We start from the raw sequence: 15,525 nt of genomic DNA on the forward strand, positions 1-15,525 counted from the left end.
AGGGACCTTGGCTGCCATGACCTGACGGGGCCCTAGGCGGCAGCTGCCCCCACCACCTCGCTTTGATGAGAACCGGGAGAGGATGGATGCAGGACTCGGAACGAGCCCATCAGGAAGCGCATGCGCACACCGCGACTCCCCTTCACCCTCCACGAGCAGCCCTAGCCCCGCCCACCTTGGGTCAGTGCGCATGCGCACTGGGCGTTTCGGTGGGGGTGGGGGGAGATGAGCGTACTGCTCCCCAATATGGCAGACTTCGACACTATCTATGAGCTGGAGGAGGAGGAGGAGGAGTCCGAGCCGGTGGTGAGGAGCCAGGAGCTGCCCCGGCCCCGAGATGCGCCAGACCCTGTGGCGGTACGGGGCGCCGGGCACATCACCGTGTAAGGCGTGGGGGCTACTGGGGGCGGGCGGGGCTGAGCGAGTAAGGGGCGGTAGGCAGGGGAAGGGGGCCTGAGGGAGCGTGGGCAGGAGCCCCGCGTGAGGGGGGAGCTGCCTTGCTGAGCAGTCAGATCCGTGCTCGTGGGGATGCTGCTGCTGCTGCTGCGGGTGGAGGCGATCAGGAAGGGTTCTTGGCTTCGGGCTACTCTGTCAACACTACCACGAATAATGCAACAAAAGTAGCTCCCTGCCTAAGGGCTTTGTGACTCAGGCCTGGCTCCTTTACATCTTTGTTTCTTTTTTGTATGCTTTGCCTTAGGCTGGAAAACATCCTGTTTTCCAGCAACTTGGGTCAACCAAAAACCTTGTCACTATCTATTCTAGCTGCAGAAGAAACAGCTGACCAGCACTTAGTATCTTAAGTTCATTGCTCTAGACTGAGAATAATTCCTGCTTGGGTTTAAAAGTTAACACCACAAGACAACAGAATCAATGGGTGATTTAAGTGTCTGTGCCCACAGTTTTACTATATTCCTTCTTGGGTTCAACTCAGCCGTTGGGCCTCCACACAGTACTGCAGAGAGAGGACATCTGGGTATGTTGTGTTGTAAATTTGAAACATTTGAGTTACTGAATTTGATTTTTACTATTTTTACTATGGGCAGTACAGAAGTTTTGTAATTAAAAAATCTGAAACAAAATTAAATAAAGCCAGGAATTTTGCCATTATTTTATAGTATCATAATACATAGAATGATCAAGCAGCATAACACACTGTCAGCTGTTTAAAAATAGGCTGTTTCTTACCAGTGAAGAAATTGAACATAAGGCAGTGTACAGATTATAATTTATCTTACACAGTAAATGGGATGGGGAATCATCAGTATTTCACATTTGTGTATTGTATAACTCCATAAACCATGTTTCATCTTATGCTTGTGTTTGGACTGTTAAAAGACGATGCATTTCTCTCTGTGGTGTGATCTAATGGTTTGAAGCAAAGACATGGGGAATAAGAGAATCTTGCATCCTGATAGACACAGTATCAAATATAGTTTTGGTTCTATCTGTAAATCCCTAAATCAGGTTTGGTTTGAGCTAATATTTATGTGCACGTTATTCCATGGCACCACAGAATTTCTGCTTGTGCTGATGGAGGTCCTCTCTATGATGGGATTAGTCTCTAAGGCAGTCTTTTGTTTACATTTTTCTGGTGTACTGGGAGCTTTCGAAACACAAAAGTATGAAGTTCCTGCCCCAGATATCATACAGTCTAAAAAGGACAAATGATGGGGATAAACGGGATGTAACACAGCAGCAAAGTAATTGGAATGATAGGCACATATCTTACTAATTATGCAGTTAGTATTTAAAACGTGTTTTAGATAAAAATTGGCTTCAATCACACATTTGTTTACTTCTCTCACAACTGTCTTTGTGCTCTCTTCCCCGATGACTGTATTACATCAATGCCTTCACTGAACTAATCCTTAGATCTGCTTCTCTTTCAGTTCCCTTCTCAAAACCCAGCTCTAGTGTGATACCTACAAGAAATGCGCCAACTAGTGATGTCTAAGTCAAGGGTAAAAGAAAGCAATACATTAAATGATTCAGTATCATCAAGTTGTGTACTTGGCCTATATAATTGCATGATCTTATTGGTATTCTCATCTTCCCTTCCCACCTCTTTGAATAAGAAAGGTATGGCAAATAGAAATGATGGTATAGTGCTCTTTATTGCCTTGTCCCAGTCATGTGATACAGGTCACTCTTACATCTTAAAACACCTCAAACTAATACAACCGGTTATTAAACACAGTCAATGAATAAAACTCAAATGGACTCTAGAAGGTCGGAGTAGGTGATGCTGACCCACTGGCAAATGAGAACTATTGTGTCTCTTAACGGACTCTGTCAGTACATGCTATCTCTGAACTTTAGTCACTTTGTGATCATAAAGCCACTTCTTCTGTTGGAAACAATACCTTTCATAAGTGGCCTATTGGATAGGCCACCAGGAGGCTTGTTTGTCTTTTGAAGATGCCTAGAATACTCCTGATAGCACTCCTGTTCTGACAGAAGTAATACAGGCTCACCTAGTCAGTGAAAACCATAGAGAAACACAGGAACCCATTGTACTCCTTGGGTTTTATTTAGATATCTTCTGTTCTTCATTTAGAACTGAGCCTTATGGATGGTTATGATGTATGATCTTGGTACAAATGGTATAACGTATCTTGGCAGGTTGCCAGCCATTTTGGAATCTTGGCATTATCTACCACTTGCAATAATTGTTCTTATTCCCATCTAACCTTCTGGTCCAGATTCCTTGAATGTAATTACTTCAGGGTTAATAGGCCCAAGAAACTTGTTAGATGTTGGTGCGAAGGTTTTATGCCCATGGTGATCCTAGTAAAGCACTTTAAGGTGGGCTGCAATATTCTACAATACTAAATATGGATCCTCGGATTCCACTAAGGTCTTTTTTTAATCAAGTGTTCTGCTATTTGTACTGATTCTTCTGCTAACCTTTTGCCTGTGCATTTTAAGGGCTAGAGAACATATTGTTCAGCTGATATTATAGTGGGTGCTAGTTGCAACCCATATATTTAGGTTGCCTAACACTTTCAGTTTTAAAAGATAGGAAATGCCTCTGCCACCTGAATTCTGCCCCTTTTGCATATGCATTATGATATGATGATTAGTGGCATCATATACTATTTTTTCCATAAGATTCCTGCATAAAGTGTGCAGGATGGATGGTGATCAGGGAATGAGGCAGTTCAGTATCTTTTTATCCTCGGCATTCAATGTGTGATCTTTGCCTTGTTTACTGCATACCATCAAAACCCTGTACAGAATATAAAATTAACTATTCCTTCATGGCCTTTACTGGAGCACTCATCGCTACAGAATCTGAGGTTTCAGAGTAGCAGCCGTGTTAGTCTGTATCCGCAAAAAGAGCAGGAGTACTTGTGGCACCTTAGAGACTAACAAATTTATTTCAGCATAAGCTTTCGTTGGCTACAGCTCACTTCTTCAGATGCTTAGAATGGAACACACAGAGACAGAAGATATTTATACATACAGAGAACATGAAAAGGTGGAAGTACCCATACCAACTGTAAGGGCCAATCCATTGAGATGAGCTATCATCAGCAGGAGAAAAAAACCTTTTGAAGTGATAATCGAGATGACCCATAGAAGGTGTGAGGAGAACTTAACATGGGGAAATAGATTCAATTAGTGTAATGACCCAACCATTTCCAGTCATAGAATCTGAGTGCATCGCAAATATTATGAATGTATCTCCACATCTGTCAGCAAGAGTCATAGAATTCTCCCGATTTTACAGATGGAGAAACTGAGGTGGAAACTTATCTGAGGTCACACATTGAATCCGTGGCAGAGGCAGAATTAGAATTCAGGATCCCCTGTCTCCCAAATTTATGCTAATACCTTATTATCAGAGATGCCAAGCATCCACAGCTCCCACTGATTTCAATGGCAGTCATGAATGCTTGTTACTTTTGCATATCAAACCCCACACATGTCAAGTTGCTCACCTACAGAACAACACACAGTTAGTGGTCACCTACTAAAATTTTAGTTTAAATGACTTATAGGACAAATGCTTAGTTTCATCTGGCAAAAACTACTTTGCTTCACTTGCTGTTTTTAGAGTTGCTAGGGGATAACTATGATCCGTGTCTTGTGGCTGGAGAAAGCCAATGAGGAAGTGTTAGAGCCACTAATGCAATTGATTACAGTCTCCTTGCACAAGAGCAAGATGCCAACCTCTTTTAAATAGTTTGTGGTTTGCCCCTTACTCAAGACTCCATCTCTTGAAGCTGACACCTGTTCACTTATTGTTGGGCTCCAATTCTTCCTCCTCTGGGGATGATTAATTCATTTTGTGAACTTGGACAAGTACTCAACCTTCTTATGCCATAGGCCCGTCTATACTGAGGCTTGGAAGGATTAGATTTTTTTACCGGTAAATATCAGTGAACATCTATTTCACCGTACATACACGAACCAACAAAAAATATTTCCACAATTTAAATTTTGATTATCAGACAGACAGAGTAAGAAAAATGTTGCTTGAGAACTTAAGGATTTGATTTAAGGATATTTACTTATATTTTGATGTGATAACTTTGTACAGCTGTGAAGATTTAAATGGATAAAAATTGAAAAAATGCTTACAAATAAACACTATTATCTGTAAAATTATTTTTTTAAAAATCATATTCTGCCAAGCCTATCTATGCTACACAGTTTAACTTTTTGAATCACCATGTAAAGCTTTTGATGTAGTCCCACAGAACATTCTCATAAGGAAACTAGGCAAATGTGGTCTAGATGCAATTACTATAAGGTGAGTGCACAATTAGTTGAAAGACCATACTGAGGGTATGTCTACACTACGGGATTATTCCGATTTTACATAAACCGGTTTTGTAAAACAGATTGTATAAAGTCGAGTGCACGCGGCCACACAAAGCACAATAATTCGGCAGTGTGCGTCCATGTACTGAGGCTAGCGTCGATTTCTGGAGCGTTGCACTCTGGGTAGCTATTCCGTAGCTATCCCATAGTTCCCACAGTTTCCCCCGCCCATTGGAATTCTGGGTTGAGATCCCAATGCATGATGGTGCAAAAACAGTGTCACGGGTAAATGTCATCACTCATTCCTTCCTCCGTGAAAGCAACGGCAGACAATCATTTCGCGCCCTTTTTCCCTGGATTGCCCTGGCAGACGCCATAGTATGGCAACCATGGAGCCCGTTTTGCCTTTTGTCACTGTCACCATATGTGTACTGGATGCCGGTGACAGGGGCGGTACTGCAGTGTTACACAGCAGCATTCTTTTGCCTTTGCAAGGTAGCAGAGACGGTTACCAGTCGTTCTGTACCGATCGATATAAAGGGCCTCGTGTGGAAAGGTGCAGCATTAAATCTGTTTTAACGCTGATAAATTCAGTTTAAACACATAGTGTAGACCAGGCCTCAGAGAGCAGTTAGAAAATATCAGTGGTTCACTGTCCAACTGGGAGGGTGTATCTTGGGGCCCTGTAGAGTTCAGTCTGGGGTCTGGTATTAATCAATATTTTCATTAATGACTTGGATAATGGAGTGGTGAGTGTGTCTATAAAATTTGGGGATGGCACCAAGCTGGGAGGGTTTGCAGGCACTTTGAAGGGTAGAATTAGAATTCAAAATGACCTTGACAAATTAGAGAGTTTGTCTGAAATCAAGAAGAAATTCAATAAAGACAAATGGCAAGTACTTCACTTAGGAAGGAAAAATCAAATGCACAGCTATAAAATGGGGAATAACTGGTTAGGTGGTGGTACTGTTGCAAAGCGTTTGGGATTATAGTGTATCACAAATTGAAGATGAGTCAATGTGTTGCAGTTGCACAGAAGACTAATATTATTCTGGGGTGTATTAACAGGAGTTTCATATTTAAGACACAGGAGGTAATTGTCCCATCATCTTGTCACTGGTGAGGCCTCAGTTGCAGTACTGTGTCCAGTTCTGGGTGCCACACATTAAGGAAGATGTGGACAAAGTGGAGGGAGTCCAGAGCATCGCAACAAATTGAATAAAAGGTTTAGAAAACCTGACCTATTGCAGAAGGATTAAAAAAACTGAGCATGTTTAGTCTTGAAAAAAGAAGACTAAGGGGAGACCTGATAACAGTATTCAAATATGTTAAGGACTGTTATGAAGAGAGAGTGATCGGTTGTTCTCCACCTCCACTGAAGGTAGGACAAGAAGTAATCTGCAGCAAGGGAGATTTAGGGTAGATATGAGGAAGAACTTTCTAACTATAAGTGTATTTAAGCTCTGGAATAGGCTGCCAAGGGACATTGTGGAATCCCTGTCATTGGAAGTTTTTAAGAACAAGTTGGACAAACATGTGAGGGATGGTCTAGGTTTACCTGGTTCTGCCTTAGGGCAAGGGGCTGGTCTGGATGACTTTTTGAGGTCCCTTCCAGCCTGACATTTCTATGATTCTATATTATAACTCACACATATGTCAAAGAAAGCCTGCTTCTAGTGGTGGACTCAGAGAGCGCAAACTACATAACAAAGATAATGTCAGGGGGTGACTAGATTACATTTTGTAAGTATCTAAATGGGAAACAAATTATTAATAATAGACTCTTCAAACTATCAGAGAAAGGGACATAATCCAATGACTGGAAGTTGAAGCTAGTCCAATTCAGACTTGAAATAAGGCATATATTTTTGACACTGATTGTAATTAACCATTGGAACAATTTGCCAAGGGTCATAGTGGAGTCTCCATCACTGACAATTTTTAAATCAAGATTGGATGTTTTTCTGAAAAATCTGCTCTAGGAATTTCATTTGGGGAAGTTCTTTGGCCTGTAATATAGAGGAGGTCAGACTAAATGAACACAATGGACCCTTCTGGCCTTGGAATCTATGGATCTGAATTCAGGGCTCAGAAATTATTGTTGCTAGTAGGCTTGTTGAATGGCTTCCCTGGCTGCTGTGAGTAGGGATTTTGGTTATCTGAGAACTGCATTGTAGAACATGAAGCATGGTTCTTAGAGGGAACCGCTAGGTACACAGTAGTAAAAGTATGCTAGAACCCTGCAAGGAACTGCTGTCTAAACATACTTGTAATTTAGCACAGTTTTACTCCCAACATAGACAAGGTCTCAGACATCTCATCTGTAAAAATGAGTAAGAGAATCTGGTTGTAAACAAGATACAGTTTCTCAGTTGAGCTTTCTTGAATGTGTTATACATTACAATTTTTATTTGAAATTGGAGGGAATGGTTTTGGGACTGATACAGTAGTGGTGAATGAAGGTGTGCTACAATAATGCCTTCAAAGTCCACTCAGTAAAATATACGCTGCTATTTTAAAAAAGCACTTGTCATTCTTACCAAATGTAATTGAAAAGTACTAATCTATTTTTCCCCATTGGTGGGGTTGGTTGTGCTGAAGGAATTTTAAAGGGACATAAATCAGTGAGTACCTCAGAATTATATCAAGTGTTTCAATTTTCAAAATGGGGTATCTAAATACAATTATATTGTCTTATTTTATTGCTCAGATTTTGTAAACTAATTTAGATCCATCATTGCTAATAGTTGGGAAATCCCATAGTAGATGCTCAAGTACAGACTTTTTTAGTTGCTAGTTGTTATGTATTTGTACACCTAATTTTTTTTCCTTAAGGTTAAATAAAGACTATCTTATTACTCTTGTAGTTATGTAGGATTAAATAAGAAGACAAACTGAAAATGAATTCTGGCATGTCAAAATACATTGGCAGAAAGTGGAAACAAGATATAGTTTAGTAACCTTTGTATTTGCCTAAATGCTTAAAGGTAATCCAAAACAAACACGAGTTTAATTTAGGAATTAGTGTTTACAGTGAAGATTAATAGAAATTAACTCTTTGTAAATATTAATGAGATATGTCTTTTGACTTGTAGTACTTCTGCTTTCTGTTACTAGATTTATAATGTTTCTTTAGCACCATGAGTCTTAAATTTGTCTTTTACAAACTGTAGTCTTGGGTTGCTATTGCTGTGCGTAAGAACTATTAATATACTTAATTAGAAGTGATACGCTAATGTTTATACTATATAAGAAATTAAGAGAGCAGATACTTGAGGAAGACGAAAAGGACAAAAGCATTTTTGTAAAAGTTGGACTATTGAGCAGACGTATGGAGTAACAACACGACACTTCAGCTGCTTAGCCAGCTGACTTCTAGAATTTAAGTGTGCATTTGAGTTTCTTAATTGACAAACTTTAAGTGAAACGAAATGACCACGTAGTTTTATTTAAGCATAGCATCAGGTGTGCATTTGGGGTGCAACCTCAGGCATACATTTATGTATATCTGATTTTTTTTTATTGCACATTTTATGCAGGTGCTGCTTTTAACAGACTACTAGCGTCATGGCTCTGACTGTTATATTAGCTATTTGAATGCTTTATAAGACTTCACTAGTACTGTTGACAAACATTGTAATGGGCTTAGTTATAGAGTTTTTCTAAGACTGCACCAGTTTTCTTTGTTATGCTTCACTTTTGTTAGAGTTAATTATGCACTAATCTGCACTGCTGATTTCATGTGTTGAATCAGTGATTCTAAGACCTGAGTGGTTAAGGAGCCAAATTAGCGATCAACATTACCCAAGAGTCACAGTAATGTGAATTGATTATATAAATAATTCTCACAGCCTAACTTAATTGGTTAATAACATAGTAAAAGCATCCTGACTGGTTGTTAACTTAGATTGGTTAATAATTAAATCACACAGTGTTTTAATAACATGTTCTGCAAAGAGCCACTTGCGGCTCACAGGCGGCACTCTGAGTATCACTGTTAAATTGTCAGGTTTGTCTGTGGTGTTACGGTATGCAGAATGGTGGTGGACGTGTAGTGGTCAGGAATGTTGGAATTTGCATAGATGACTGATGTAACTTTGAGGGGAAAGAACTTGTGATTTATCTTAATCTTGGTTTTTGGAGGCTTGTTATGCATATTCTCCCCCTCCCCCAAAAAACTTAACAAAGATTGCTACAAGAAATATAACTGTACAAAACACATCAAAGGAATATTATGATTAAAAGGAAAGGTTGGAAGTAACCAGGTAAGATAATTTAGTAGGGTTTGTAGTGAAGCACTAAACTCAGTGCGCAGTAAACAGCTTTGTTTCTTCAAGTATAAAAGTTTGTAGCTCAGTGAGGCCATGTATATCGCAGGACCCTGTAGAACTGTGAAGGATAGAGCTTCATAGGAGAAAGAAGTGAAGTATCTCAGGGACCCAGCAATCATAACAAAGCCACAAGGTGCTTGCTGAGTGGCAGGATTAGCCTCTGAACCTATTTAACTTCTTAGCTTTATACTTGTAAAAAGAAAGCAGCTTTCACCGCACCAAGTGACATGTTTAAGCATGAACCTGGCAATCTACAAACCAGTTTACTTACTAAACTGATTAAAATTTTCAGTTTGTGTAGGATCAGGAGCTACTCCTATTTCCAGTTCCCTTGCAGAGCTGCTAAGCTCTGCAAGATACCTGGCTCCCTTTAGGTTTCACTGTCTATTGCTGAGCAATGTGTAAATTTGACACAACTACTTTTCTGATAGAAATCCAGCCACTATTGTTGATGAATGTAAAATTTATTTTGCTTAAAATTCATATTTCTTAAAATCTATGGTATGCATGAGTTTTCATAAGTATTGCATGTCTGAATTTGCTTCAACTTAATATAACTGTTCTTAAATATTAGGCTACAGGGTTTGCATAGGGAAGACAAACTAGTTTAATTTATTTATTGCTAGATATATCTGCTATATGTGAATTTGTGACATGAACAAGCACAAACTAATAACTTGTATAAAACGATTAATTGGACCTCTTCAAATTGCAATTGGAGTCTAATATTAATAGTATTTTTTTATTTAAATTTGATTTAAATTTGAGTTACTGCTGTTTTCTGAAAATTCTTTGTCTGGCCATCTGTTTAAAAATTAGTTGCTTCAAGAAGGCAAAAAGCTACACTTTTAGTCACAAATTTTTTTTTCTGTAAAAGCATTTTAGGTGTAAAAACACTTTAAATTTATGAAAACTTACATAATATGTTAATAGTACAAACAAAAATATAGGAAAACATTCTACTCTCATTCGTTTTTTTCTTAAACACCAAATCAAGTGTTGCATAACTTATTTTATGTTTCCCTTTTTAAAATATAAGTTGGATGGAATATATTCTGTTTGTCTCTTTTATCTTCAAGGTTTGGCTTGAGCAACAAGTTTGACACAGAATTTCCTTCTGTCCTGACAGGAAAGGTAAGTCTGAGTTTGCATTGAAATTTTAAATTCAAAAGACTTTTCATCCAATAATTTGTGCATTACAAATGTCTAGAAGCATTGTTCTTGAGTTCAAGTAGAATAAGTCTAAGCCAAATCCTTCCCAGGTCAGTAGTGACAGGAGGTTGTTACTGTCTGCCACTCTGTCCCACATGAACCAATTTGGCAATCGCTGCCCAGTTCCTAGTGCATATGTCCACATCGTAAAAACTACTCACCACAATTGCAGTCATTGCCAGTCTGAGCAAAGAAAGACCAAGGACCAAGGGGGTCTAACATCACCTACAGTATCTTCACTCCTCTACAGGCAGTCTCTTCAAAACATGACAATGCCACACCCTGGTTTATGGATCCAGAAGCCTGCGCTACCAGCTGTGTGGATTAAATAAAAGACTTCAGTGCCTTTCAATCTGGTTTCTCTCTCAAGCACTGAATTCAATTTAACACTTTTTTTGGGTGGGGGGTGGAATTCCGTTTCTCCATAGACTGTCTGGCCTCCGGTGTAAGCCTGTAAATGGAAAAAGTTTGATCGCTTTGCTAAGCACGTCTATAGTTATTTGGTCGTTTGTAGAGATGATATATTGCAGAAGAAAAAGTACAGTCGGCTCACCACGTCTTTGGAGGAAATTCTCCCACTTTTCATAGTATTCTGTATCTTGACTGACAGAGATTAGCAGAAATCCCCTTCTTAAATTGATAGTCATCTATTAATGAAATGTTGTGACCAGATTCTTGGTTCTTGCTTTAAAACCTTTCGTCGTTCATACATACCTCTATTTCAGATTTGTGCTGCTTTAGTCTGGCTTTGACTTTTCTCATGTCTTTCATACCTTTAAATTCAGTTACATTACTCTAACTTTTCCCTTTGTTTCACCCCATACTGTACTATTCCTTTTCAGAATCTGGGGACGAAAAGTTCAACTCTTGTTACTCTCCCTAATGACAAAGCACATAGCTAAGGTCTCCTGCTGCCTTTGCACTCGCTATTGAGTCATATTAACTTTGTACATATATGCATTTGGATGGCATCCTCTGTCTGGTTCTGACAAATCCACCTGTTTCTCCTCCTGGAACATGATGATTATGAAAATACTGCATCTCTGTCCCACATATTATTTGACAACAGTTGAATTAAATGGTGAAAAGGCAGGTTGCCATTTGGATTTTCAAGGTGTTACAAGGCAACCTGGTAAATCTAGGCCTAATCCCCGATTAGGGAAAGAATCTCATTGACGTCATTGGGTTTTGAATTGGACCCAGTATCACTAAAGGGGTTTTTGCCATGTTACATGTTATTATATTCTCCTGGACCTTAAGTTAAACTTTCAGAAATAATTCCTTGATGTAAAGCAACAAACGAAACTCGATTTGAAAAGAATATGAAAACTCAACAGATGTTTCAAATAAGCATATTTTTCTATAAATGAAGCTACCAGTACGGAAAATTCGATGAATAATTGTTAAAGCGTAATTCAATATTGACATTAACAAATGCCAGTTTAAATAAAACTTTAATGGAAACATCAATGTCTCTCTCATTTTCCTCTTAATGGTGTTTTCAGCGTTAACTGGTTTATGAGCATTCTCCAAGTTCGTTAGCAAACATTTTCATTACAGGTCAACTGACTTTTCTCTTCTTTAGATTCAGAGGGACAAAACAGAAGTTGACTGGTTTCTTATATCCCCCTTTCATTCTTTCTTGTTGAGGGCTTTCATATAATGTTGTAAATAATAAATCATATCTGATATAACTGGGTGCAGGATTCAATAGAACCTCAGAGTTATGAACACCTTGGGAATGGAGGTTGTCCGTAACTCTGAAATGTCTGTACCTCTGAAAAAAAACATTATGGTTGTTCTTTCAAAAATTTACAACTGAATGTTGACTTTGAAATTTTACTATGCAGGAAAAAAATGCTGCTTTTTAACCATCTTAATTTAAATGAAACAAGCACAGAAAGTTTCCTTACCTTAGCAAAACAAAATTAAACTTTCCCTTTATATATATATATATATATATATATATATATAAGAGACAAAACAGGCAAATACAGTACTGTGTTAAATTTTATATATATATATATTTAACACAGTACTGTATTTGCCTTTTTTGTCTCTGCTGCTGCCTGATTCTGTACTTCCAGTTCAGGTGTGTGGTTGACTGGTCAGTTCATAACTGGTGTTTGTAACTCTGAGGTTCTACTATATATTTTTTGTTTTCAGAAATCAGAATCTTGTTTACCTTTTTCCCATACCAATTTGAGGAGCTGTTCTCAGTTATAGACATCTTGAAATAAACAAATAGTCTCCTGCGGGTTAAAAAGTAGGGCTGTCAAGTGATTAAAAAAATTAATCACAATTAACCATGCGATTTAATTGCACAGTTAAACAATAATAAAATCCCATTTATTTAAATATTTTGGATGTTTACTACATTTTCAAATATATTGATTTCAATTGCAACACAGAATACGAAGTGTACAGTGCTCATTTTATATTTATTTTTTATTACAAATATTTGCATTGTAAAAAACAAAAGAAATTGTATTTTTTCATTCACCTAATGCAAGTACTGTAGTACAATCTCTTTATCATGAAAGTTTAACTGACAAATGTAGAATTATGTACAAAAAATAGCTGCATTCAAAAATAAAACAATGTAAAACTTCAGAGCCATTCAGTCCTAGTTTGTGTTCAGCCAATTGCTCAGACAAACAAGTTTGTTTACATTTGCAGAAGATAATGCTGCCCACTTCTTGTTTACAATGTCATTTGAAAGTGAGAACGGGCATTCGTAAGGCACTGTTATAGCCAGCGTAGCAAGATATTTATGTGCCAGATACGCTAAAGATTCATATGTCCCTTCGTGCTTCAACCACTATTCCAGAGGACATGCATCCATGCTGATGATGGGTTCTGCTAGATAATGATCCAAAACAGTGTAGTCCAATGCATGTTCATTTTCATCATCTGAGTCAGATGCCACCAGCAGAAGGCTGATTTTCCTTTTTGGTGGTTTGAGTTCTGTAGTTTTTGCGTCAGAGTGTTGCGCTTTTAAGACTTTTGAAAGCATGCTCCATACTTCGTATGTCTCAGATTTTGAAAGGCACTTCAGCTTCTTAAATTTGGGTTGAGTGCTGTAGCTAACTTTAGACATTTCACATTGGTATTTTGTCAAATCTGCAGTGAAAGTGTTCTTAAAATGAACAACGTGCTGGGTTATCATTTGAGACTGCTATAACATGGAATACATGGCAGAATGCAGGTAAAACAGAACAGGAGACATACTATTCTTCCCAAAGCAGTTCAGTCATAAAGTTAATTAATGCATTTTTTTTTTAATGAGCATCTTTAGCATGGAAGCATGTCCTCTGGAATGGTGTCGGGAGCATGAAGAAGCATATGAATGTTTAGCATCTCTGGCTTGTAAATACCCTGCAGTGCCAACTACAAAAGTGCCATGCGAATGCCTGTTCTCACTTTCAGGTAACATTGTAAATAAGAAGCAGACAGCATTATCTCCCATAAATGTAAACAAACTTATTTCTCTTAGTGATTGTCTGACTAAGAAGTAGGACTGAGTGGACTTCTATGCTCTAAAGTTTTACATTGTTTTGTTTTTGAATGCAATTGTATAGCAAAAAAAATCTATATTTGTAAGTTGCACTTTCACGATAAACAGATTGCACTATGGTACTTCTATGAGGTGAATTGAAAAATGTTATTTCTTTTGTTTATCATTTTTACAGTGCAAATATTTGTAATAAAAAATAATATAAGGGGAGCACTGTACACTTTGTATTCTGTGTTTTTAACTGAAATCAATATATTTGAAAATGTAGAAAAACACCCAAAATATATAATAAATTTCAATTGGTATTCTATTGTTTAACAGTGCGATTAATCACAATTAATTTTTTTGAGTTAATCACGTGAGTTTACTGCAATTAATCGATAACCGTAATAAAAAGCAAATAATTTCTCTTGCTAACTGCCAGTTACTATCATGTTTGGTTTTGAGGAAGAATCTTGTGCTCAGGTGAATACAAGAAGCAAACATGCCAGTCCTGGCCATTTGCTGATCTATTTTAAAAAAACCAAAGCATGTCTGTTTAATTTCAGTATAAATGTATTTTCAGTGGCACCCAAAGTTCACAAGGGTGAATTTTGCAGTCAGTTGTTACATTTATTTTAAAAATAAATGTAACGTAAAAAGCATCGGAATGATTGTGCTCTGAAAGTCCATGTTATACATAGCATAGTCCCTTCTTTAGTGAACCATTCTGTTGTTAAGATGTATAAGATTCTTTGTTAAGAATAATGCACAATGCAATAAAATAAAGTAGTATTTTATTCAGAACACAGGCATAACAATTTAATAGATCTGTGAGTTCATATTGTCCAGTTCAGCAGCTTGAATGCATTAGATAAGCCATTAGATGTGGGCTGTGTTTTCTTTTATAATAAATTATTACTGGAGGAAAACTCAAAGGTAAATCCTTAAAGTAACAACAAAGGTCTAATTTTTAAAACGATGTTGTCTAGGTAACTGTCTCCCAAAAAATATTAACACTTGGGAATTATGATACTGGCTCACGTTGTGACTCTGGGAAATTTGCTTAACCTGTGTAAGTCTCAGTTTCCCCCTCTGTAACATGAGGATAGTAATACTTAAACTTTAAAGTGCTTTTGAGATCTATAGACAAATGCTATTGAAGTGCTAGGTATTGTTGTTACAACACTATACTGTTTCTTAACTGAAATATTCCCCCATTGTTTACAAATACTGGTTATTCATTATAGCGTTCTTGAGTGCTAAGATGCAGAGAAAATAAGCAAACAGAAAATGGTAACTGAAAAGCACATTGAAACATTGCTCTCTTTTTCTGGGAAATGGGCACATGTGTAGTGGAGGTTATATGGACTCTGAAAACAGATATATAGGGGCAAAGTTTCAGGGGGGTCAAAAATAGGCCTACTAATCTAATCAGTTTCTCAACTTTCAAGATAAATTGATACTAACAACACATCTACCTAGGTAGAACCGGGTCTTCAAACGGTCGATGCTGCATGTTTTTGATTTCTTTACGGTTTTTAAGAGATGAACAAGAGGTAGCGTCTAATATTTAAAATACTGATTGTATAACTTCATTATTGTAAATCTAGCTTGACAGGTTTTGGTGGCCAAATTCTATATGTATATTTTATAGGTATGTTGGGTTCATTTTAAATAGTTTGTTTAAAATGCTATTTAAACTAAGACTTA

General features: G+C 37.6%; 1 protein-coding gene across 2 annotated transcripts in view; it reads left to right on the plus strand.

Moving 5' to 3' along the window:
- The first annotated feature begins 208 nt into the window (after positions 1–208).
- Positions 209–15,525, plus strand: part of CHIC1 (cysteine rich hydrophobic domain 1) — a 32,851-nt gene continuing 17,534 nt past the window's right edge. For both annotated transcript variants that reach the window (XM_032771808.2, XM_032771809.2), the window contains exons 1-2: positions 209–383; positions 10,184–10,238. In XM_032771808.2, coding sequence (XP_032627699.1) covers positions 226–383; positions 10,184–10,238 — 213 coding nt within the window. In that variant the 5' untranslated portion in view covers positions 209–225. The remainder of the gene's footprint in view (positions 384–10,183; positions 10,239–15,525) is intronic.

Source organism: Chelonoidis abingdonii, chromosome 8 (assembly GCF_003597395.2).
Source record: "Chelonoidis abingdonii isolate Lonesome George chromosome 8, CheloAbing_2.0, whole genome shotgun sequence".
Classification (NCBI taxonomy): Eukaryota; Metazoa; Chordata; order Testudines; family Testudinidae; genus Chelonoidis; species Chelonoidis abingdonii.